The following is a 25,969-nucleotide window of genomic DNA, read 5'->3' as shown; positions in this document are numbered from 1 at the left end:
GCAGAGCAAAGGCCACCCAGCACCCATCACCCCCATACCTGGCTTCTGAGGGTGGGATCAGCAGCTCTGCCATCCTCCCATCAGCTCTTCGGCTTTGCTCTCAACAGCACCATAAGCCAATGCAGGACAAATCTGCAGGCAGGGCCATCAGCCCAGAGCTACAGGACTAAATTCATGTGGTGGGGTTGCACTTTCTCCCCTGCAGCTTTTCCCAGACCTCACCTCCCCTTCTGCTGCCCGTGGCTGACTGAGGGAATGGGAGTGCTGGGAGCTGGGTGCACAGCCTGTGCTGCGTGCGAAGGCTTTCCTGCAGCCCCTCACACTGACCTCGTGTGCCTGTGCCAGCCAAATCATTCTGCATCATTTCTCTCTCTCGAGGAGGTAATGGACTGGCTCCTCACCATCTGTCTGGCACACTGCAAGGCCTCTGGTAGCAACAGGTCCTTCCAAGGTAGCAATTAGAGACAGGAAGAGAAGAAGGAACTGTTTTCTACAGCTGGAAGCCACATACAACCAACATCACTGCTTTGCAGAGAAAGGGAAGCTTAGGTGTTGCACTAAACACACTGTCAAAGGGGATGGGGCTCAGAGAACAGAAGAGTTACACCTGAATGCAAACCCCCAACCCTGCTCTCCTTGGCTGGGAACACTGGCAGGGACAGTGCCTGCCACTGCTCAGCTGGGAGTGGCTGCCAGGAAGTTCACTGTGGTGATAATGAAGAGGCTGGAGCCTATCAGCTGTGCCAGGAGGCAGGAGACTCTCCCCCTGCATCTGGCACTAAGTGACAGTGACACACACAGCAGCAGTCCTAACTCTGTTCAGAAGGTGGCACTGGGGTGTGATTACCCTCTGGCAAGGAGGTAAATGGGTCAAAACTGAACATTGGGGAAAACAGCCAGCTTGCAAAAGAATTTAATATTTTACAGGGAAAAAAAAAAAGTAAGTAATAAATGTTGTATTTCCTCTCTGACAACCCTGAGAACTGCAATTTAGCATCCTACATCTAGCTTGAGCCACTAATAACTAGAGCCATTATTTTTCATGTTTTAATTCCATTTTTCTACAAATCTTAGCATATGAGGTTTGCACAGAGAGGAAAAAAGCGGTGAGACAGAAGACAGAGCCTGTTGCCCCATGAGTGCTCACACAGAAAGGTTCAAGTGCTGTTCAAAAGTGGAATGTGCTGATGAATTTCAGCTGCAGGAGCTGGGCTTGATGTGTCTCTGCACTGGTAGCCTTAGGAGCTCACCTCAAACACAGCACTTTTGTCTTTCAGATTTCATAACAGCCTTTAGAAAATCACTCCTTTTCCTAACCCCTCTCCACCCTCATTATGGCCAGCAGACCAGGGATTTGGCAGGTGACCCTATCATCCCTGGGTCACCACTAGAGATACAAAGAGAGGTCTCAGCAACTCTGCAGTCCCTTTACTGGCACATCTGAAACCCCAAAAGCTCTTTGTCTGAAAGCCTGGCAGCAGACACAACCCCCTCCCTCCAAATCTCCAGCTCAAATTTTCAAGCTCTAGCAAGATCACAGTGTCAAGCAATCCCACCTTGTGTGGACAGACCCGAAGCTGAGCCCTTCTTCCCTCAATTGATAATGACTCAAGTTCCTGGTAGCCACTGAGCTGCACTGAAGTGCACCTTTAACAACTCAGCTCACCCAGGTTGTCAGTCAGGGATGTGACCTTTAGGCAGATAGAAAGCTCTACAGATGCTCTGCCAGTGTTGAGCAGGATAGAACTAAGGACTTGGTGGCACCAGAAAGCTTTAAAGGCTCCTGCAGTATAAGAGGAGCAGCTTTGTGAGCTTCAGACTCACAATGGCTTCAGAGCATGCCCAAGCAAATCTCTGTGATGGTCTGCCACCTGCACTGGCAAAGGGATCCAACCCTACAAACCATTCTGGAGAAGCTGTCTGGAGCTGTTTGTCTGTCCTCTGCTACCACCCCCTTTGGCCAAGTGCTTTGGCACACCACCCAGATATGCAGGTGCAAAACACCACTCTCTCAGGCTGATTTCCCCAGGTTTCCCCATTTTGCCCAAGTTGCAAAGCTCTGCAACCCAGATGCCCCAGAAAGGGTTTCTTAGGAGCTCAGGTCTGACACTTGTGATGACTTTAGTCAGGGTCCTAGTTGGGACTGGTGCCTGTGAGTCATGTCACTTGCTGTCTCGCACTGTTTCATAACCTATGTGTAGTACTTGAGACATTTGTTTCCCTGATTGCTTCAGTGCTTCTGCTTGGAGGATTGTGAATGAAAAACTGCTAATGTAGCACAGATTAAAAATGACATTATTGTAATATTTAAGGCCTGATCTGTATTTCCCTTTCTTTGGCACCAGCAGTCTACAAAGGTTCCCAAGCACCAGCATGAGCATATCCAAGGCAGATACTTCTGCATATCTTGCAAAAGACGTCTATGTCTTACTGCAGCAGCTTGCAAAGAAGTCTCGTTTGCTGGAAGAGCCTTCCTACACTCCCCTGAGAGCTCCTCCATGCCTGCCTCAGGCAGTTCAGTTTATTTTTATTGCTGTATCTGACACGTCCCCTTAATACACATCATTAACATCCTGAGCTGTGCTAGTCAGCAATTTAATTCTCAGACCCAGGGTCACAAGCAAGAGGAGATTTTCCTAGAAGGTTGGAGAGGATCATTTCCAGCACTGCTTAGGTGTGGCTCTCCTTGCTGCTATCCCAAGACCCTGGCCATCCTCCTTAATTATCTTTTGGAGGATGGCTTTTCTTTTTATAAATTCACCAAGCAAAATTATGCCACTGCTGGGGCACAGCTTCCCTGCTGTACACTTAGAGATGCTTTGGCTTATTCAGATACTAGAAAAGTGGCAATGAGGAGGGAGGACCCACTAGGGCCAGGTAATGGAAACGTGCAGTGATGAAAGCCCCGCTCACCCATGTGCCAGAGCACTGGGTAAGACTCAGGCTACACCCTGAGCATCCTGGAAAATTCCTGTTGTAACTCACAGGCCCCAAAGTCTCTCTTGCAGTGATTGCACCATTGCTTGCAGGCTGCAGCTGAAGCTCAGCAGGGACCAGCAAAGCTCGTACTCAACACAACTGATTCAGCAGGTTGGGACAACCAGGAGACATCAGTAAACTCGCCTCAGGGTTTTTAGCTCCGGATCTCAGGCTAAAGTTCAAACACCCTGTGAGCTCAGCCACTCTTGCAGATCTGAGTGTCCTGATGAAGAGGCCCTATAAGAGCACTCATCAGCTCCTAACAGAGCATCACCATGGACAAAACAGAGCCAGAGGAGAACAGAAACCAGATCCCAACCTCAGCACTGGATAACTGGGGATCTTTGGAGATGAAACAGCCCGCAATGCAGGAAGAGTCAGAGATAACAACTATACATCAGAGCTGAACTTCTCAAGACTGCAGACAGTTGTAGGTCTAGAAAGGTTGGTTCAAACAGATTTTCTATTTGCTAAAATCAGAGCATGGGAATGGATGTGGCTCAGGAGTGACTACAAAGGAGCTGAATAGATCAAATATACTGCAGAGTCCCATCAAGGCAGATACCTACTCCACTATGTATCAGCACCAGGGTGCAGGCAGTACTATCACATACTTCTAAATCCCTCTGCCTTCAAGGTCTTTTTAAAATCATGGGTTTTGCACAAGTATTACAATGGAGGAGGACATTCAAAGCTGCCAAGCCTATGACTCCTGTCTCGGTGACTGGCAAACTGGAGAGCAAGAGAATGGATGGATGGATGGATGGATGGATGGATGGATGGATAAAAGCTCTGGATTTCCTAGTTTCTCACAGCTGATGGAATATTTTTGGTCATTTGCTGCCTGACTGCTGCTTGGCAGGACACCTGCTATGTTGTCCAACAACTTTAATCCCCCAGTCTCAGCAGGGTAGCAGTGTTGCTGCTTTAAGACCTTTGCTCTTAAATGCCTGCAATCCAGGGAGCAGGGACTGGGGTGGGTTAATTTATAGAGATTAATTCTGCCAAAATAGCAGACTAAAGGTCTCTCTCTGGTATGAAACATCATAATAGCCTGGAGGCTGGAAGGAGCCTGTGTTAATTATGCATGAACCCGGCTGTAACTTCTCTGCCCACACCATGAGTCTCCAGACACATCTGGCCCATGCTGTGCTCCTAAGCACTCAAAAAAATGTGCAGCAGATGTCAAAATGGGCAGAGAAACATGCAGATCCCAGGGAACATGTGGGTGTTGGATGTGCTGTTCTGCTCAGACCAAGCGGACATGCTTCAGGGAGCCCAGGGTCTGCCAGCTGCCTGGATTTGGCTTCCCAGCAGTCTATCAGATGAGAGGACACAGGGGAAATGTAGGCCATGTTGTTGGTTAGAATCCAGCCAGGCTCAGAGCATCACCCAAGCAGGTTTCATTTGACAAAGACAAGAGGTTTGTGTGGTCCTTGCCTGTACTATGGTTGGTCTGGAAAAAACAGATGACCATGACTTCCTACAGTATTTGCCCTCCAAAAACTGTGCTTGAGAAATTCAGAGACTTCCAAGAATAAAGCTGGGCCCAAGTTCCAGCAGAACCTGAAAAGAAAGGTCAGGGACTGTGAGATACAACTGCATGTCCAGCTGGCCCTTGTTATCCATGTGTGGGGTGAAGACCAAGCACCACCTGCACATGCTCTGCTTGTTATGGCATACAGTGTTAGGCACAGTAGCTCCTGTGTCCTCTCTGCCTCCTTTTCCCAGCATCTCACCAGCTGGTGAGAACCACTGAGGAACGAAACATTTGTAGTGAAGGGTCATGGGGGTCCAAGCCCTTAGTCCTGGTGGGAAGTCTTGACCTGGTGCATCAGCCACTTCCCACAGGATTTTGCAAATTAATGCTAGTGTAGCATTTGCTTCCCAGCAGTGCCTTTGTGCTGGCACCAGACAGAGCACCCAGGCAGCAGCTGTAACTCTACACTCTGCATTTATTCCGGACCAAGTGCCTTTTCACTCCAGTTGCTTCTTCCCACCCTGGAAATCTCCCAGTGCTTCTGCGAGAAGTGCTGTGAAGTCTAAGCCAGCAATGTGAGGGCTCCAAGCCTGGGATCTGCACAGTCCTCTGGGACCCTTGCTCCTGGAGCAGAGCTCTCTAACTCAGCTGTTCCTGCCACTCAGTTTTTGTGTTCATGGCAAAGACCAGCAGATCAGGCCACTTTCTGATGGGGGAGCCCAGAGAGAAAGAAGCTCTGCATAGGCTCTGAAATGTGTGTGCTTGAGGTGGGAGCTTGCCCATGAGCAGCTCCAACAAATTTTAGGCGAGTGAGGACCAGGAAAAAAGTCACTGACCCATCGCCCTGAGCCACCTGAAAGTGCAGAGTATTTGGAAGTCATTCATTAAATGCAGTGCTGGTGACACAAATACTCTCAAATTTGCACCCACAAACCTTCATTGCTGCTCAGCATCGCATCCCCAGTCTGAGACACAGGAAGCAGTAGGGCACTCATGGAGCAGCTTTCCAGAAATAAACAAAAGCTGCTTTGTCCACATCTCCCCTCCTGTGTTTCAATCTGCTCCGTGTTACCAGAGCCAAGAAATTAAAACATTCTGGGTCTGAGGCTTGGGATGAAACTACTGATCTCTTCAGCCCATGGCTCATGGAAAATTGAATCAGAAGCTGCAGGGACTCTCAGAGAGCAGGCAGGTTTTTCCTTCCCCTCAGCAAAGTTTCCCCACGATGTCCCCCTAATTTCATTACTTCATTAAAGTCTGGAGTCCTAATGGGTTCTCACTATTTCCTCAGGCCTAGAAAAACCACACAGAGGCTGTAGTTTGAAGGAGAGATCAGGAGTTGCATTCCCCCACACCTCTGTACAACTGGGCATCATCACCAGCACTGTCCTTGCCTCCTGGTGGAGAGTGAGCTGCAGAGGGCCAGGTGCTGGACAGACTGACATCCCTACTGACATGACCCTGGTCTCTGAACTACTGTAATGCCTCTGCAGCCCAGATTATGCTGATTAAGCAGTAGTGCCTAAATGTAATGTGCTTCCTTATGGCTGAGGCACTAATGGTGCTCAGCAAAGGCATGCAGCAATTAACACATCTTCAGGCATTGCCCCCACAATAAATCAGTAGCTATTAAACATACTTTATCCCATTTTAATAGTCACGCAGGTTTCCCCATTCTGAATCCTGATTTTAAATCACCAGTCTGTACTGGGATTTATTCAACCACAATGCTTTTGAAGTCAGGTAAGAAAGAAGGCAAGTCCCCAGATGACTTTCACAGCCACTTACATCAAGATGTGCATTACCTGTTGTGTGCACATCTGCAAAACACCACCAAGAATCAGACTTGGAGAGACCAGAGCATCAGAGTCAACACCTCTTGTGCCATGCCATGATTGTGAGAGAGCAATAAAGTGACAAAGGTGGTGAGATCAGAGAAGAGAGCTCTAAGAACCCTCCATCTGCCTCCTCCATCCGTTGTGCCAACACAGAGGAGTCTCAGCAGGAGGAGATCAGGATTAATGGCACAACTATAAACACATGGAGTCTCAACATACTGCTCAGTCACAGACTGTGTGCTCTGTTGCAGCAAATCCCACAATGGCTCTGTCTCTGCCTGCCCCTGGAGACAGAGGCATACCTGTGATCCCCAGTGGATGAACACATCTGAATGGCTGTGAGGTGTTATAGCACTTTTGTGGAATTCTCAATAGAAGGCAAGTGAATATAGGAATTGCCAAGGACAGAAAGAGCAGACTCCTGACAGATGCCCCCATAACCAATGAGCAGAACATGGGCCTCTTTGGACCAGAGCCCAACAACCCTTTCCAAGTGTCTCAGACATATGGATCCCTGTGCACAGGGAAGGAAAACCCACACAGGTAAAATCCACTTGCTCCCAGAAATAAAAATTGAAACAAGAATAAATAGACTTTGAAATGTCTCTAGTACCTTTACCTGCAGAGGGTTCTTTGTGCTTATGGCAATGACGTGATACTTGTAGTAACACAGCTCACAGCTCCAGCAGCCTCTCTCGCTAATCCATTTGATCAGACATGGCTGGTGCGTGCACTTCACAGATCCATCGCATCGACACGGGCTCAGCAACTCCCCCTGAAAGAGGCAAACAACATCAGCAAGGCTTCCCGCCTCCCACAGGCATGGCACAGCAAACGTGGCATGGCATGGCAGAAGCTCCCTCATCCACCCATCTGAACTTTCTTCTTTTTCACCTGGTTTGGCTTAGGCAATCTTGCTGCCTCTATCCCTTTTCCCTCTAATAATGCTTGGATGATGTGAACTGAGACTGGCAGGGATGTAATGGTCTTAAATACTGGGGTTTTACATGCCTTGTCACCACTGAAGGAAAAGCTAGATGAGCACATCTCCAGAGGACCCACATTGACCCCAACCAGTAGACACACCTCTGCTGGCAACCAGATGCCAAAACTCTGTATTATTCTGATACATTTGCTATCATCCTGTTCACCATGGGACTAAACTCCTCTCTGCACACAAGCTCAGGAGCTCATTTTACAGTTGTTTGCCATCACTTATTTAGGTTAGAAGAGAGCCATTACATTTTACTCCTCACTGTTTAATGTTTAAAAGCCACAGTATAGACTCCAATAGTGTATTTAGCTATGCTCCAAGATTAAAAAGCTTTTAAAGGCAGAATGTGAATATCTATGGGACAGGGAAGGCTGGATCATACTGTCAGCATTGGGGAGAAGATATTTGCTCTTACAGCCCCAGACCAGCCTCATCATTACCATAATGGAGCACAAGGGTAACAGACCCTGGCGCTGGACACTGCTGGATAATGGTAAAAGACATCCATTCCAGTTGCCTTGGGTTATGAATCAGATCCTGCTCTTGCTAATCCTGGTGGGAAACTCTCTCAGCTTCTAGGGCACTACATCAGGTCTCAGGACCTGAGGAACTGTGGACCACACTGTGCAAGAGTGATACTTCTTTTTACGCAACCTAATGCGAACGTGTTAATCGTTTCATTTGTTTCAGCTAGGTGACCTAAAAATGTCATCTTCCATGAAATTTTAGCAAAACTGCAAATAACTGTTTATGTTACATACCCAGCCTCAGCTCTACTTGTTACTGGTTTTCATTACACATTGGAGGAGATGCAAAGGGAGAGGGGGAGCAAGGAGGGTTGCAGGCTCTGTGAACCTTTTCCATCTGGAAAGGGGTGACATTACAAACCAGAAGGGGAGCAGGGAAGGATTAGATGGGAGAAAGGTGCATGTGGGAATGAGCACTGACATTGGGCATTCAAACTCCCCAGGTGAGGTCCCATTCGAGGGGCTCAAGTCTGGCTGTGCATGTTTGTGGCCTTTGCTGAGACTGGGGTGGGACATCACCAGGGTGATAAGGAGCCCAAAGGAGCAGGTACTGCCAGACAGGATGCAAAAGGAGAGGGATCAGAGCTTGGCACAGCTCCTCTGCTTCCCCACTTGCCAAACCTCTTCCACAAGCAAGACCCAGCCTGTTACAAGGACCACTGCTCTGTGCCTCTGGTCTGCCCTTCTCGTCTCAGTCCCTGGTGCCTTATTTTCTCAACAGCTTCACTCCTCAGCACACAAGTGTGGCCCCAGCACTGAGGAGGTCACGCAGAAACCTCCCAGCTCTGCAGCATCCCTGCCTTTCCACCTCGCTGCACACTGGAGTCTCTTTCAGGGCTCAGAATGGTGAGTGCAGGACCTGGGCTTTGTCTAACGAGCAGCTGGAGGCACTGATGACGAGGGATCAGGAACGGAGCAGAAGGGAGCAGGAACTAAGAGCAACAACCTCCAGGCAAAGGCAGAGGGGAAAAGCTGTAGCTGCAGCCTGGACTCGTGTTGGCTTCTGGGGCTCTCTAATAAATGAGTCTACGAAATCTGAGCTTCTCTTGTCAGAGCCAAGAGGTGTTCATAGATGTCTTACAGCACCATGGGGACCCAGTTTCCCTCCCTAACTGGGATGCTCCAACACAGACAGTCCTGCCAGCTCCTACAACCTCAGAACTCAACTGTGGAGATGAACCCCCCAGTAACTTGCTTTTTGCAAATCTTGCAAAAACTCAATTTATCACATTTTTTCCAGCCGTGTGAAATATTACATCCTTGTATGTGGCACACAGCTATTTTTGCATACTGTGAAGCCCAATTCTGTCCACAGCAGGCATTTGTAAAACACTGCCACATGAACACACACGCACATGCATGCCTCTACCAGCAGAAAAACAAACACCAGGGGCATATTAAAGGAATAAATCCTTTGTACAGCAAAGGAGAAGGAGTCTCATTGCTGGCTGTACAGAGAGCTCAGGAGCAAACCATCGGCTGTGATATACAGGAAGGTTTTGCTGCACAGAGTCCTCTGCTGCTAAAAGCTACAGGAACACAAAAGCAAAACACTAAAGTGAGACACAGATCACAACAATTACAGGTGGAAATTAAATCCCCACACCCATTTTTGTGGGTTTGTAGAAAATGGCTCTGCACAACATATTCTCCTGTTTTCAAACAGCAGCATCCCCACCAATTCCCTTTGGGGACTGCTGTCCAAAAATGCTTTGAAGGGTCTATTTCCCTACTTCACAACACTTATTTTTGCAACTTCCCTTTGTAGAGTTATATCCCATCACCAGGATGAGGCTAAGCAGCATTTTTCCTTTGTGAGCAGCTAGTGCAGAAATGCTCCCCAGCTGCAGGCTTCTTCCTCAGCTTACTCAGTACCATCTTGCTCTTCTGAAACAATCAAGTATGCTTTGGATTCAGGGCACCTGCTTTTTTTTTTTTTTTCTTTTTGCTGTTATCCAAATCTAAATTAGAAAAAAACAGAGTTAACAAAATAGGAAGGGTGCTCTGGCTCAGCCATAACCATTTCAACATATGCATGAAATACCCATCCCTACTTCTGGAAAGAGCAATATATTAAGTAATTATACGTCATATTCTTCCCTATTTCTGGCTGTGATGGGAGCTTGTCTTGAGGAGCAGCAAGGGCAAGGCCAGGCTGAACTGGCTTTATCCTGAGGAGGACAATACTGCTGGAGATGCACCATAGTGTAGGTCTGCTCCAGCTCAGGTCTGCTCCAGCTCTGCCCTCTCCTTCTGGATTCCCAATCCGTACCCCTTGCGATACGTCAAAGTAGTTAATGATTATCTGGCCCCTGCTATTTTAAGCCTACTGGGAGGAGTGCTGAAAAGGATGGAAAAAAAAATTATTGCTGGTGCATGTTTGTGGTGCTTGGTATATGCAGGGAGAAAATAACCACGTCAGGAGCAGCGTCACCCGTGTTGAGTGCTGGTGGCAGTGTTCTGCCTGGCTTTTATCTATCACTTATCAGTGCTGGGAGCCCATCCACACATTGCTACCACAGCTGCAGCTGCTCACCCACCAGCAGGCAGACATGGCATGTGTTTCCCAGGCCTGTTCTTTTAACTGCAAATTAAGTACAGCAAATTTGCCCATCCAGTCTCCTTTAAGCAGGGCAGGGCTGGGCATGATGGTGTGACTGGGCAAGGATGTGGTTGGTCTTCTGGGCTGGCCCAGCTGTGCTGACCTACATCTGGTGCCTGGGCTGCTCCTCAGCACCAGTTCAGTGGGAAAGAGCCATGTCACCAACATTCTGCTACCACAACCATTAAAGCAAACATTTTGAAATCTAGTGCAAGCTGTACGGGAAACCAAGATGGCTGATGGTGAATTTAAGACCTGCAGTTTTTCTTCACCTGTGCATTTTCCCTGCTGAGGTATGCAAGGTAGCACAAGCATCACTCACAGGAGCAGTGTCCTGGGCCAGAGCAGGTTGATCAGAAGATGCTGAGGGAGCTGTCCCATCACAAGGGCTGCCATCTCTCTTTGGGTGTGTACATGCAGCTGCTGCTGCTCACAGATCTGCACGCACCATCTGACTGCTACCATTTATCTGAGTTTGTCTGGTTTGCAAAAGGAAGCCAGGGTCATTTAATTTCAGGTCTTCAGCTGTGTCTCCTAAATATACTTAAATCTTCACACTGAGCTTAAATGCCAAATGATTTCTATATTAGGAACATAATTACAGGCAAATTAAGTCCAATGGCAAAGAGAAGCCCATTGTTACAGAGCTGGTAAACTTCAATAAACATGTACTAATGATCACTCTGTCTTCACACACTTACAAGAGTTGCCCTTCTATCCTCTTGAACTAAACACGTTATTACCAGCACCTCAAATGCTTCACCGTGCGTGCAAGCACTGTGCCAGGCAGCTACAGGCAACAAGGGACATGGAATAGGTATCTGTGTGTGTATATATATATATTATATTGCATTAAATTCTCCAGCACTGGGGGAGCCTGACGCAGAGTGTGGACTCAGAAAGGAGTGGACTTAGGTATCCTGTGGTGTCAGGACAGCACAGGACACGGTTACCTATGTGGCTCTGGTGGGATGGCATTTCCCCAGGCACCTCAGCAGAGCTGGCTGCTAATCCCAATCTCCATTTTGGCAACAATCTGCTGAGAGACTTTTCTTGACCCAGCTCAGGGGAATACCCTAGCTGGGCACCTCTCTAAAACCTGGAGAACCTATTGGAAAATCTATGCAAGTGGTTATTAAAATAAATTATCCAGACTGCCATCTCTGTGACCAGGACTGGCTCATCCCACAGCTTCCCTGCAAGAACTGTGGCATGCCCTGTGACATGCAGAGGCAGCACTGCCCATGGCAGGCAAGACTTGTGTGCCCTGGGATGCTCTGAGTACCCCCATGCCAACAGCAAGAGAAAATGCAGACCCACAAAGGACTGGAGAAAAATCCAGCTCTGGACAATTATTTTTGTTGCTTAGCTGTGACTTTATGCCTGTGGCTGCCTGGCTGAAATCTCTGGTGTGTGCTCTTGGCCTGGCAGCTCCCTGGGTCAAGATCACATCTCTGCAGGGCTAAGGTATGGTAGGGGTGTGGGTCCATCTCTAGCATTCTTCATCCCCTTGGCAGCAGGAGTGAGCAGCCACAGCTGGGCATGTCAGGCTGGGGGGCTCTAAGATGCGTGTGGGCGGGGACAGCTCTGCTTTTTCATGGTTTCCTAAAATTTTCAGTGGGTATTAGCTGTTCTGGCAGCCCTGTGAATGGGGCACTTATCACTTACAGGGCAATGAGAAATCTAGCAACAAGCCAGTACCACTCTGTGCCTACAGGCTGGGTGTGAGCAGACAGGCATCTCAGCTTTAGTGCACCCAGCATTAAATGATGGGCCCTCCGGGCCCATCAGGAGTTTTTTGGGAGTGTGGGCGCTGGCTGGGAGAGGGATGTGTCTCACAAGGTCCTGAGCTAAAACCCAACGTTTGTTCCAGAGCGAGTCTCGTCTGAAAAGCCAGCACGTCTGCAGAGCTCCCGATGCTCCAAAAACAACACAAATTGCCTTTCCGCCCACGGAGGCTGCTGCTGCTGCGGCACCTGTGAGGAGCACCGAGGCTGCCACGCTGCTCAGGCTTTTTCTGCACCTCTCTGATGGAAACATGAAAGGTTGCAGCCACAGCTGCGAGGAGGGCAGGGTGGGACCTGCTTCACAGCCTCCTTCTGCTGGAAAACTCATCCCACTGCTACCACAAGAGACATGACCTCCCAGCTGAGCAGCTGATGCCCACAGCCTTTGGCTTTACCACGGACAAGGGAAATTTTAAGTTTTCTCTGCTCTTTCCTGTCTGCAGTGTTTTGTGCCTGTCACCACTGCTGAGACAGACAATGACAGAGGTGTCAGCTCAGAATTTGGGAGTGGGATGGAGAAGTGGGAAGGGAGACTTTCCATTTTCTGAGCATTACCATTCCCCTTGGGGACTCTTTTGTCACTGCAGAGCTGAAGGACCATCACCTCATCTGGCTGGTCATCAGGGTAGGAATGAAGCCTGCCCATGTTTTAAATCAAAACATGGGGTTTTTTTGTTAAAGCAAATGACTCAAGAGTCTCAGCTGTGCTGGAGGCAGACAGTGGGTAAATTCCCTGTACCTCCATGCCCAACAGCAGTGCAGGGATTTGGGGGTGAGGCATCTGACTGGTCCAATCCCAGGGTTGTGCCCTGGCCAGCAGAGAACAGGACAGTCCCAAGAGGGCCCTGAGCTGCACCACTGCACCAGCTGCCCTCTTCACCCAATTGCCCTGCTCCTACTCAGCCACCTCTGAGTGGGATGTTCCAAAGAAATACCCCTCATGGCACTGTCTGTGTACTCCCACAGGATCCCCACTGATTATTAACAGGGATGGGTGCCATGCTGGAAAAGCCTGAGGGCAACATCCACACTCTACCTTTCCCACAGGGAAATGATGCTACAGACTCAGCCAGGCAGGCACAGGGATGAGTTCCCTCTGCACACAGATCATCTCAGCTCTGCCAGGGAGCAGGAAAGAGGATGGCTTCTTTTCCTTTCCTTAATTGCTAAAACCTTAAAGAGTTCTGCAGGGCAGGAAGGCAGGAGAGAGAAATGAAGACAAGGAATAAAATCTCATGAAGAAAAGAAAGAAGGAGGAAGAGGCTTGAGAAGTCCTGGGTGCAGAAAGCCCAGCGCATTAGAGAGGTGGCTCTGGCTCCCTCAGGAGCTTTCGCTCTGGTGACTCATCCTGGCAGCAGTCTGGAGTGGTGGTGCTGCCCTCACTCCCTCACTGATTTCCAGGGGAAGGTGATGGAATGCAGCTCCACTGAGCTTAATGTGAGCTGTCAGGGAGCTGGGGCCCATTTGCCTTGATAACAGAAGAGAAAACAGGAAAGTTGCAGAGTTTAATGTAAAATATTTGGATGTGACCCAATCCCTTTTCACTATAAAAAGGAAAAAAAGGATTTAATCTAGGCTAGGGCTGTTTCAGTATTTATCTGACAGTAACTTGCTCATGTGTTTGCCCACAGGCTGGTACTATCCAACAGCTCTGGGTGCTTCCTTGCCACCACTGGTAAAGGCCAAAGGTAGTTCAGGAAGGGCTGGGGATCTCACGGCTTAACACCCATTTCCTTCAAAGGAGCATAAAAAATGCATTTTTGTGAGAAACAGAATCACAGGACATTTTTTGTGCAATGAGCTGTGGAGTACTTTAATGCCTGGTTTCAGGCCAGTGAAAGGTGAAGGGCAGAGGGCCATTTCATTTAAGTCCCATTTGGCCAGGAAAGGGAGACAGCATGGAAAAGGATGCTGAGGACTGGTTCTCACTTGGGACAACCACTGCAGGGGAAGTGAGAGAGAAGGACAGTCCCTAAGGGTCCCTTTAACTGAGAGGGAAGATGCTGAGCTCCATCTCTGTGTGCAAGTCTTGCCAACATCCTGACCCATCAGTTTTCCTCAGAGCAAATGAGCAAACCAGAACAAGTCAGTCCTCAAAGCAAATCAGGTCCTCAGCAAACATAGAGAGCTGCAAGCAGTCCTGTTATTGCTGCTACCAGCAAACCCATGACGAAGAAGCTGGGGTTGATCTGACAAAGTGTTTCACTAGCACAAAGTTAAACTTTACCTGAAATATGGAATAAGGAATCAGGAATTAATTATCAAAGCCCAAGGAGCAGACAGGTTACAATATATAGAACACACTGGTATGTATTTGCTTTTCTCTCTACAAAAGGATTTTCACAAGAAAAATGACTTTACTTATGTGCTCTACAGCCCACTTCATCCTAATGTCATTGAACATGTTTTTGATTAGCTGATTTAAGTAATTCTTACTAAATGTTGCTTGGTTGCAAGGAATCAAAAGGCAAGTGTCTCAAATATCACCTGCTGTGCCTCATCAGGTGTGATAATAGCACCGATTAAGTGAAGAGCCTTCAGTGCATAGAAATCACAGCACTGCACATGTGAAATCAAGATACCTGAGCACCCCTGAGTGCTTGGGTGTTGCAGCAAGTTCAGCTCCAGACTTGTCCTGAATACAGAGTGGAACAGTTTCAGCATCCCAGAGGGGAAATGTCCTAGTCTGTAGCTCCTGGGGCTTTCACCCAAAGTACTGAGGATTTAAACTATGGAGAATTACCATAGACCCCAACTCTTTTGTGAGCTACAACAATCTAGTTACTTCTGAAGAAGAAGTTCACTGTTGCTTCACTCTGGCTCCTCTTAACTAAATTTAAAGTATTTCAGACAATGCTTAGATTTATTCTGCGTAAGATACAAGAGTGAACTCAATTTTGCTCCCTAGGATGCAATGCTGGGATAAATCTGATGCGACACCATGAAGTCAAACAACTCTTCAGCACAAATCAAGTACCCTTAAGTTATGGCTTCTTGTAACAAATTTTCAACCAATTAAAGAGGGTTTAAAAAAAATTTTTTTGTACAAATGGCTTTTTCACTAGAGAAAGCCTCAGCTAAATAAAATTCTTCTAAATATACTTCTTTCTTCATGGAAAAAAAAGAGATAGCAATTATTCCTTATTATCTCTAAGTTCAAAGTATAAAGTTAATGCTTTCAGAATGCAAGTACCGTACAATGCAATTCTTATCCAAGATGTGCTCATAATTCAGCAAATTGAACTTTGCAGCTACTTCCCTGGGAAGCTCCTCATAAAGATATTCAGCTAATGGCCATTTCAGAAAACATTATGCCATCAGCTGCTGAGGAGCAGCCATGGAAAATCCACAGAAATGGATGCTGGTTTCACTCTCCAGACGATAGACCCTACTTTAAAAGACAGTGAAACAAACACAGCAATAGGCATTTTGTCTTTTTTTTTTTTAATCAGAGAAAGCTGAAAAACCCTTCACCATTAGAGCTGAGAAAATCTTCACTCTCTAATATTTGCCTAATCTTCCTGTTTTCTTCACGAATGAGAAAATGGCCAGGTGCTACTGGCAGCCTTACAGCACTGAGATGCTCCTTCCAAAAGTGCAGCAACTGCTAAGAGCTGCTTTGCCCTGGTACCAGCAGCTCCTCAGTGGAGGGGAGTGGAAAATGATGGCAGCCAGGATTTGAGGGTTGTCATTTGCCATAACACCCTCAAGTGAGCCCCAGTCAGGACTGAGGGCAGCAGGGTGGCTAACTGGGGGGGCCATGTGCACGACGAGTAAGTGGAAGCCAATAATAAAGTGCAAACTGAAGCCCAGAGCACATCTCCACAGCTCAAAGGCAGTGCTTTCCAGATGTGAGTGGAGATGAGGATATGACAGGAGGGACTGTCTCAAAAGATTCTGGATGGGAATGATTACGCAGGAGCTTTTCCTGCTCCATTCGGGCCGGTCAAGACTGGCAGCTCAGAGATGGAAACCCTTCCAAAGCTACGTCTGTGTCCAAAGCTGTTTGTGTCTCCTGTGGTGTGAGGTAGAGCTTGAATGTGGGCTGCTGGCCTTGGATGAACCTGGGGTGAAGGCTGAGGACAGCCTGGCAGGGGGCTGAAAACAGAAGTGAGGTGGGAGACAGCACAACACACACAGGGCTGCTGCAGCAGCTGGGTAGCTGCGATATAAAATAATGAGCGTGGTTTGTTTACTTTTGGCTTCGCTAGGGCTGAGGAACTGAGCTGTTTCATTAAGACGTGGCCTGATCCGCTTTTCCTTTCTGCCTCCCAGACTCAAGGAGAAGAATATGCAATTACAAAGTTCACTCATGTAGAGCCCTTCAATTACTGGGTAACTCTGTTATGGCTTTTCCAAATGTTACAAGACTCGTGCAGTAAGACATGACATCTGAAGTAATTCATTTTTCATCTGCTGATTAGCAGAAATTAAAATGGTTCTCAGAACATCCCAATTTATGTGAGATCAAGTTCCTTATCGTCTTAGTGGTGAAGGCATTTCTTTTTAATGTCTCAGGCAACCCTGCAAGCAGAGACGATGAACAAAAATATAGGAAGGAGGCAGTAGAGGAGAGAATAGAGGTCCACAGGGTCCACAAAGTAGTGCAGCTCCAGAGCCTTGCCTTCCAATCCCGCCATAAGGTCACTTAAATGTTTGGCAGAAAGTCAAAATGCTTGCTGGCACAAACGTGCTCTGGAGGCAGAAGCACCTCCTTTCAAAATGATGCAGCTATGGAGTGAAGCTGAACTTCCTTTACTGGCAGTGAGCTAAAAACCAGCCATAAATATAAAGGGTTTCTTCTGCAGGTGTCTGCCAGCAGTGGCAGAGCAGCTGCCTGCAGGATGCACTCGTGCCGTGATGACGGATGCCGCTCAGGATCCCAACTGGCAAAACTCCAGCAACACCTCTCCACTGGGGTCTAGGGAAGTACTCATGGGGCTGGGGTGGGAGGTGTCTGCAGGGCTGGCAGCTCAGGGTCACCCTGCAGGAGTCAGGGGGTTGTGAGTCAGGTGGAGGAGCAAGTGGCAGCATGGAGCAGCCTGAGTAAGTGATGGGATGAGGGAAAGGATAAAAGCAGGGGGTCTCGCACCACTTAGTCATGACAGGAGTGATCACACTGCCTTTTCCTTTACTTTCTATTTTCAAGGCATCCTGGGAAAGTAGGTGAAGTCCCCTGGGGAAGGGCTGGGATTAGGAGGTGGGTGAGCACGCTCTTGCTGACTCTCAGAACCATCCTCCCTGCCACTGCAGGAGCCTGGTCCAGAGCTCATAAACCCACAGGCCCACTTAGCTGAAGTGCAGCAAAAATACACCGTGGGAAAAGAGAACAGGCAGCTTAATCCCCAAATCCCTTTGCCTAGTGTGACAACTTTCCAGTCAAGAGCAGCTCAATAGTACAGAGCCAGAGGTACCAGTGGCACTGGCTGCACTGTCCCCAGGGGAAACTGCACAACATTAATTATGATTTTTTTCAATCCTGCCCTGGCAAAAGGCCTCCTGTATATGAAGCTGCATAAATCCATGTGTTTCATGGATTTGCCTGCAACCACCTCCTGGAAACCCTTCTTGTGTTTTCCTACACCAGCTTGGGAATCCAGCTTTCCCCTTCACAGGCAGAATATGAAACAGAAAGGAGAGAAGGTAGAAATAAATGTACGAACTGCTGCAACATTAGTCAAGTGGGCTATAGAGGCCATTTTCTTCTTTTTTGCAGTCTTCCTTTTGCACAAGTAGAAGGCCAGGTTTACTGTGTGTATAAAAGTGAAATACACACACACACAGATGTGTATATATAAACAGTGGCAGGGCTTTGAGGTTCCATCACCATCAGTGTACAGATATTAAGCATTACACAGGGCTGATTTATCATCTGACTCTTCAATGACCTTTTGAAGATATCCTGATTGGAAATTTACATACTAACAAACACATCAACACTGAGGCAATGTCAGATGCTATGCACAGCTCCACTCCAGAGGTGGCTGAATTTCAAACAGTGGCCAAATCATTTGTATCCCTCAGCATGAAAGATGCCCTATTGAAATACGAATTACCTCTCTGTTATTGGTCTTTATTGTGCTTTGTCAGATTGGTTCTCCTGCTCTTTCCCAAGAGATTTGCTGCATCAGATACAGAACCTGTTTGTTCCAAGCAAGATTCCTCCTACCACACCAAGATTACTTTAGCTCAGTGAACTAGGTCCAGTCAGACTGGGCTGTGGTCTTCCAGCATCCTCCTTTAACTACAGGGTAGGCTGCCTTCGAAGCAACACATCTCCTCTGTAACAACTTACAGTTCTCTCAGCAAGTTGTGTCTCCACACAGGAAGGGTCAAGTACCTGTTGCTGAGTTCCAGTGGTGGAGATTTTATCGTCTTTCTAACCTGAACTCTGCTTTTAGGATGGGATTGTTCTTTACATCCACCCAACTGCTATACTCCACTTTCTAGTGCACCAAGCCAGGAACAACAGGAAGATGCCCAGCCTACCTCCCTGACAATGACCTGCTGTATTCTAGCATGACTCATTACTCCTTCACTACTGTCCATGCTGCAAGCAGCTGGCATGGAGAGTGTCACTGGAGAGAGAAGAGGAAAGAGGGTTGCTGTTCTCATTGTTTTGCCCCGGTGTTGTGGGTACAAAGGGGACAGGGCTGCAAGTCCCAAGAGCAGAGTTCTTCTAGTGCAACACTCCTGAGCTTTGTTATGGCAGAACGATTTAAAGATGTTTTTGAAAGCTCCTAGATATTTTTTCTTGCCTTCGCAGAACTGGGGTTGGTAGAGAGATGAGCACAGAAATTATCACTATTCACATGTGTATTACCTGGAGGAAGTCCCACTAACTGTTGATTATTTGTATTCAGGGCAGGGTAGTGTGTAATCAGCTACTCATCTGCTCTTTGGTGTCAAATGCTGGGAAGTTGTGTCTGCAGAGCTGAAAGCATTCAAGCAAGACTAAAGAAACTCATTACCCAGCTATCACCCTTCATGGTGATGCCCCAGGAATGCTAAATACCTGTGGCAGCCACAGATGCTTCTCCCGGGCTGCAGTGAGGTGGGAAGCACAGCTGTCTGGGGTTGGCATGGGCAGAGTGGGCTCTGGGCCCAGCTCTCCCTCCCACAGCTCTGCTGATGTCCTGCTGTTGGCTTTGGGGCAATCTCCATGTTGTGACCCTTGCTCTGTGTATCAGGGTAATGACTCTTACATACTGCCCAGGGACAACTGTAGACTTCATTTATCTGCATGTGTCCAGGATGTGTAAAGATCTTGAAAAAACACAGCTGTTAAAGAGAAAATTATTAAGTGTGGCTGGACACCTGTCTGCATGGACATCAATCTTCACTGGTGTGTCTTTGCTGCTCTGGCAGTTGGAGCATGTCCCAGCCTAAAGCCAGTACTGTTCTGAAAGCAGGTTCCATCCCTGCAGCAGTCCTGTTCACCTGCAGAGGTACTTAATTGGAAGGTGTCCTTCAGAGGCCCTGCCAGTGTTTTGTGACAGCAAACTGAACCTTTGAGGAAAAAGAAATTACCTCCCTACTGCACAGCCTCCTAGTAAGGGGAAATCTCCTCTTCGGTGTGTTTACACTCAAATTCTCAGTCTGACTCCTGTATCCTGGGTGAAAAGAATGGGCAGTGGCAGATGATTTTTTGTTTCCAAAATGAGTACCTCCAGCCACCATGCAAATCTGTGAAGGGCCAGCGCTCAGAGCTCCCTCGCTGCAGGGAGGGCAGAGCAGGGTCGAGGTGCCCTGGCAGGGATACAACACCTGCACCCACAGCTCTTGCCCAAGCCATGTCTGCTTTCATCTCTTGTATCCACACATTTCCACACGCAGTAAATACACTTCGAAGTTTTCTTTTTGGGGACAGTGAGTATGAAATGAAATCAGTGGTGCCTCCCGGCAAGGGTACAGCAGTCACCACGAGAAGTCAGAGGACTTTTGACAGCCCCAGGGCCTGGAGGGTACAAAACCTCCCTGTCCCTCCACACCCTTTCCTTGTGCTTGGCCACATTCCTGGGCTCTGGTAGCAACCAAGGAACCTGAACAATATCTCTGGGTGGGACCTACATCCTGGTCTTCACTGCTCAGGATCTCCAGCTATTTTGCCCTCCTGCTGCTGGGAGGAGAGCAACGAGTTTTGAATTTTTAATTTAATTCCTTCTCTTTATTTCTTTGGAGATATGGGAGATGAAAGTCTGCCTGGTAACAGTGCTGAGGAACACAAGCACACAGGGGGCAGGTCTTGAAACGTGCTCTGCTGCACTGCCACGTGTTTTAGGGCTGGCTGTATTACAAACTGAAAGCAGGGTGTCCAGGTCCCTTCTGACCAGTTCATTTTCTGATTAAATTCATTGCTTAATAGGAAAAAAGTAATAATCTAAGCCTGCAACTATTAGACTTGCCCATCATTGCAGAGGGGAGCTTGCCTCCCTCCTTACCTGATTAGATTTCAAGGAAACAGGGACATAAGCTGAATGAGAGCTTCCCCAAGGTGAGCCAAAAACATGGGCATGTTTGTCACCACGGGAATGGTTTTATTTGCACAGCCTGCAGGTAACTCGGGCACGTGAAGGCACGGCTCAGTGTTTGGGCTGGAGCTCAGGAGAGGGAAGGCAGAGGGGAGGCGGTCACCTCTGTGTAATGTGCTGAAAGGGAGAGAGGTGTGAAAGCGCAAGGGAAACAGAGACGCAGGAGCTGAGCTGTGAGCAGCAAACAGGGGCTGGCAGGGCGCAGAGCTCGGCCGTGCTGCCTGCAGCCGATAGCGGCCGGCTGGGCACAGCGAGCCAGGCGGTAGCCCGCCGAGATTTGTTATTTGCTTTTCCCTATGAGGCAGGGACAAACCACTGCTAGGGCTGGACGTGTTAAAGTCACACCACCTCGAGACTGCCAGCAGATCCAGACATGCCTTAACCTGGGCGATGCTTTGCTTCTCTGCTTCGGGCCTTAGGATTTTGGGCAGAGGGACCTCAGGGCTGATTATCTGCTCATTGTCCCAGGGCATGAGTCCTTTAGACAGGGCTGTCCTGGGCTTTGCAGTGTCCCCAGATTTGCACAGACCCTTGCACATTGTTTTCCAGAAGCAAACCCAGTGTTTCCCCTGCATTTATTAAGAAGCAAACTCAGATATGCACAGGTAGTCACTCAAACCTGCCTCACTCTGCCATAACCTTCCCTTTCCTCCCAGTCTGTTCTTTACATCACCTCTCTGCATGCATGAATGTCTCTTTTCATTCCAGACTGTCAGGAGGAGATGGCAACAGACAACTGCTTATCCTATGTCATGTCCACCTGCACTGCTGTCTCAGGAGGAACACCATATATTACAGCTGTGAAAGACGATGGGACAATACCTTGGGACAGACACAGGGACTGAGGGCCCACAAGGGAAATGCCATTACTCATCACTGGTGTGGGTGTATTCAGGCTTTTTACACATTGGTAGTCAGTTATGGAGATTGTCACACATAGAAAAGTTTCCCAGTTCTCACCAGGCAGCAGAGGGAGGATCCTAAAGTGCCCTAGAACATGAAACAGTCTTATTACAGTCTTTAAGTATTAATATAACCCTAAAAGCATTCTGTCTAAAGTAGAAAATATTACAGCCGCCTACCTTCCAAAAATATAGTCCAGGGAGATTCCAGGGCTTCCCCAGCACAGACCTCCCCTGCAAGGACCACACAGCATCTTCACAGCCTACCTGCAGCTGCTGTAGCACTCCACTCTCCAAGGCTGACCCAGGAGGACTTCTCCCCAAACCTTCTCTTCACATTGGTTATTGAAGACACCTGTGGAAAGCTCATTTCCACAGTGCTGAGGCCATTATCAAACACCTGAGCAACCTGTGCTCACCTTTTAAGAGTGGAAAGGTTTAGTGAGGCTGGTTTAGGGTTTGGATGAGGCACTGGGGGTCTCTTCTTGGGCTAGTGGCCAAGAGCAGCTCCAGGGTCCCCAGGAGGAGAGTCTCCATAGCTGAACTGCTTCTCAGAGTGGCTGTGAGGAGCTCCCTTTCAACACTCTATTAAAGCAGAGAGCTCCCTCGTTATTGGTTTGCTATGGGTCACACTGGCAGCTTAGGAAGATTTTGTTGTCTCTCTGGTGCTGCTGCTGCTATTTGGGTGGCTGTGTCCATGACCAGCTCTGCTGAAAACCAGCCCGAAATCTTTGCTGGGCCTAGGGAAGATAGAGATACATACAATGGAACCTGTCCCTGGAAGGAGGCTGAGCTCCCTTTTAGTCAGCAATGTTATGGCCTTTGCTTGGCTTTAGTGAGTTGTGCTATGCTACCCTGAGCCATGCAGGATTCATTTCCCTGGGACAGTGACTATGATAGGCTGCACCTCCTTCCTAGGAGAATTTAGCTCACTGGTCTTGTTGTCTCATGGGGAGCAGGTACCACTGATTTTTCTCGGCCTCCCCTTTCCTGTGTCCTCTACTTGTCTCTGTGGACGCCCAGTGCCTGCATGTACTCTGTGCACTCATTCCCAGGCATGGATTGGAAGAGTTTAGTAATGAAATGCCATCCAGTTTTATTCCTAAAATGCAGCTATTGTCATGTAGAAGAAAAAAGAGAAGAACAAAAAATTCCCTAGCAGCCTGTGATGACCAGAAAACATGTAAACCCACTTCTCATCAAGGAATTTGTCCCTGCCCCAGGCTGTGCAGCTTCTAGGGGACAGATTTGTCCTCAATGCAGCCAGATACAAATGCAAACATGAGCTCTGAACTGAGCTGACGGGGATTCCTCCTGCATCCACTTATATTTACTCTGGATGTTTCTCAGATACAGAATTTCTCAAGAGCAGATTAATGGCTGAATATGAGTAGGAAGCTGGCATGAGCTTTTTAACCTGATGCTAAACACACTTTAAGCATCTGTGGTTCAGAATTCCCTCAAAGCATTCCAGTCCCTAGAGGAGACTTTCAGCTCTGTGAAGTGCAGGACTAGAAAATGAGACTGCTGTAGATGTAAAGATTGTAAGTTATGTCTAACATACCTCATCATTGCTGTGTTTTATGCTCCAGACTTGTGTCCTCTACCATGAACCTGAATACAGACCCTCAGCCAATGGGGAAGGATGTTTTTCACCAGATATCTGATCCAGTTCTGATTTTTCTTTTTTTTTCTTTTCTTCAACCTCAAGAATTTGATATGGTCTTGGGGCTAAAAATAAGTTTTCTGTCCATAAACTACTATTTCTCTCGTGTTTAAGGACTGCAATAATGGGTCTGCTCACACAGTTTTTTTTGGTTTTTGTTTCTGTTTATTTTCTTCTGTGAATCAGGCCAATTTTTTACCTATATCAGGTCAGCTCATGAAAGCCCTCCACAAACCTTGCTGTGAACTATGGAACTGCACCTACACCTCCGTGCCCTATCCCCAGGCTCACAGAAACATGCCATTGCACCCCAGCAGCCTTTCAGGTAGGCATTTACTTATTTCTGTAATTTTGCTGTAACTCTGTAAGTTTGTGAGTTGTAAAGTGGTTGTTGGGAGCACTGACACTGCTCCCTGTGTTGCTGTGAACCTGTGATCAGGCATCACTTACCTCTGACCTGCTGTCTCTGGCTCCCTGTAAATCCAGGGAGCAACAATCCATCCACCATAATATGTCTTTAACAATCATTTTTGCAAGTGTGACAGGATAAGGTATTGTGAAACTGAAGACTGAGACTCTTGGGAACAATTATGAAACCTGTATCATAAAGACCCTCATTTCCTTCTTGCAATTCTGTGTTTTCATTTATACTTTAAGAAAACTATTGTAGCTTGTGTTTTTTTGAGAGACAAGCACTGCCAGCAGCAGGCTGGAGATGCTTTTGAGTTCTTTGGGATGCTTTTCCTCAGGGCAAAGACTTTCTTTTTTTTTTTTTTTTTTCCTCTATTCTACTGAATGGCTCATTAGGTCCTATTTAGGTGGAAATAGTACTTATTTCACTTGGGAGATACTCAGAGCTGTCTGCCAGGCAAGCTCTCTCTACCTGGAATTATTTTGAAGGATGCTCCTCTGCAATTCTACAGTAATTGTAGAAAGATCACCCAGGTGTATTAGCTAACTGGGAGCTTTGAGTGATAATGTTAAACGAGTGATAATCTGTTTACTAATTTGAGGTTTATTTGTTCCCTCACGTGTGTATGAGTTTGGACCTGGTTGCTTTCAGTGATGGTGGCTGGTTTCAGAATTGCTTGTCCTGATTTGTATTTGCAAGACCCAGAGGGGGTTTAGCACAGGGGAATACCCATGCTAGAAACAGAAAAAAAGGTTGGAGAGGCACAGGTAGCCCTGCTGTGCATGTGGCCTGATGAAAGCTGCAAGGTCAAGGAGGGAGAGTAATTATTTACCAAAGTTCAAGGAGATGCAATGGGAGAAAGTGAACAAAAATCCCCTATGTGGCAAGGGTCCACCTTAGCCTGGATGATGCTCTTTTGGGCTGGGAAGGGTTTTCCCCTCACACTGACTCTGGCCCAGCCTCCATGTGTCATGAACCATGATGCTTCTACTGTTTCTGTGGGTATTAGGAATAACACACCTTTATCCCTTCAGTCAGAGGAAAAAAAAGCTTAAATGCATTCAAAGGAGGCCCTTCCAGAAAAGAGAGCCCAGTTGGGTTTGACTTCAGAGGAAGGAGTTTTTGGTGCTGAGGTTTTGTTGCCTTGCACAGTAGTTTGGACAGCATCTCCTTAGAGAGAGCACACCATGGCAAGCAGATCTGGGCTGCGGGGAGAGGCCCTGGTGCTGGTGGCCAGCCACATGTCCATTCTTGCTGACTGAAGTGAACACCTTTGTGTTCAGAATTGGAGCCTGCTTAGAGCAGAGAGATGTAAGGTTAAAGAGATCACTTCAGTTCCAGCCTCTTGTTATTGCATGTCATAAATTTGCTCTCAAACATGCTCTGCTTCATTATAAAATCAGTTCAATGTAATGACCCAGCTCCTTCTGCAATGCTCTTCCAATAGCTCCCTACTTGGTCACTTGGAAATTTGTGAGTTTCACCCTAAATTCATTCAAGCTCTATCTATATTAAATATTCCGGTTGCAGAATTATTTGGGGGTCTTGAACAGGTCTTCTCCCTACCCAGAGTTACTTCTATCTTGTGTATTTACAGGGGCAAATTGGGTCCCCTGCCAGCAGTTTCTTTTTCCCTGGGCTCTCAAGCTCCTGCCCAGGAAGCCACCTTGGGTTTGTGTGTGGCTTGTTTCTGCACTGTGCTGGGTTGAAACAGCCTTCCAAGCATGGGTGGTGTGCTCTCTGTGCTATCCTGGCCCAGCCTTTCCTGCAGTCAGACACAGGTACCAATATTGCAGACAACAGTGGGGAGACCCTGCTTTCCACTGTGTCACAGGATCACATTTGTCTTTTTCAGCCCAGAAGCACTCTGGTCACTCAAAATCACTGTACCTGCAGCAGCAACACCAAGTCTGTGTTATAGACACAGATCCCAGATTTCTTCAAGGAGCTCAGTTACCTTCTCTCTTTTCTATGGGTAGAGATATTGATGTCAGACACAAGGAAACATCATCTTTCTGCTTTTGATGGGTACAGGACTTAACAGCAGCAAGTGCGGGGATATTATTTGTACCAGAAGGTGTATACTGGGGAGACTAGCCTGTTTGAGGTGGAAGTTACTCCTAAAGCCAAGAAGTCTTTAAATCATTGGAACCCCTAGTTACAAAAAGCCAAAAACATGAAAGAAAAGCATGAAGGAGCACAGCAGCAAAAGCCCAGATGAGCTGAAGATTTCCTTCAGCAAAGCAGAGCC

General features: G+C 47.5%; 1 protein-coding gene across 2 annotated transcripts in view; it reads right to left on the bottom strand.

Moving 5' to 3' along the window:
* Positions 1-25,969, bottom strand: part of MARCHF4 (membrane associated ring-CH-type finger 4) — a 107,291-nt gene that overhangs the window by 26,443 nt on the left and 54,879 nt on the right. Inside the window, exon 2 of one of the 2 annotated variants that reach the window (XM_085066856.1) lies at positions 6,911-7,072. In XM_085066856.1, the coding sequence (XP_084922982.1) occupies positions 6,911-7,072 (162 nt within the window). The remainder of the gene's footprint in view (positions 1-6,910; positions 7,073-25,969) is intronic. The other variant, XM_085066857.1, reaches the window with a different exon arrangement.

The sequence above is a fragment of the Lichenostomus cassidix genome, chromosome 7, assembly GCF_008360975.1.
Source record: "Lichenostomus cassidix isolate B80296 chromosome 7, HeHo_3.0, whole genome shotgun sequence".
In the NCBI taxonomy this organism is placed as follows: domain Eukaryota; kingdom Metazoa; phylum Chordata; class Aves; order Passeriformes; family Meliphagidae; genus Lichenostomus; species Lichenostomus cassidix.
This window is presented reverse-complemented; position numbering and strand designations above follow the sequence as displayed.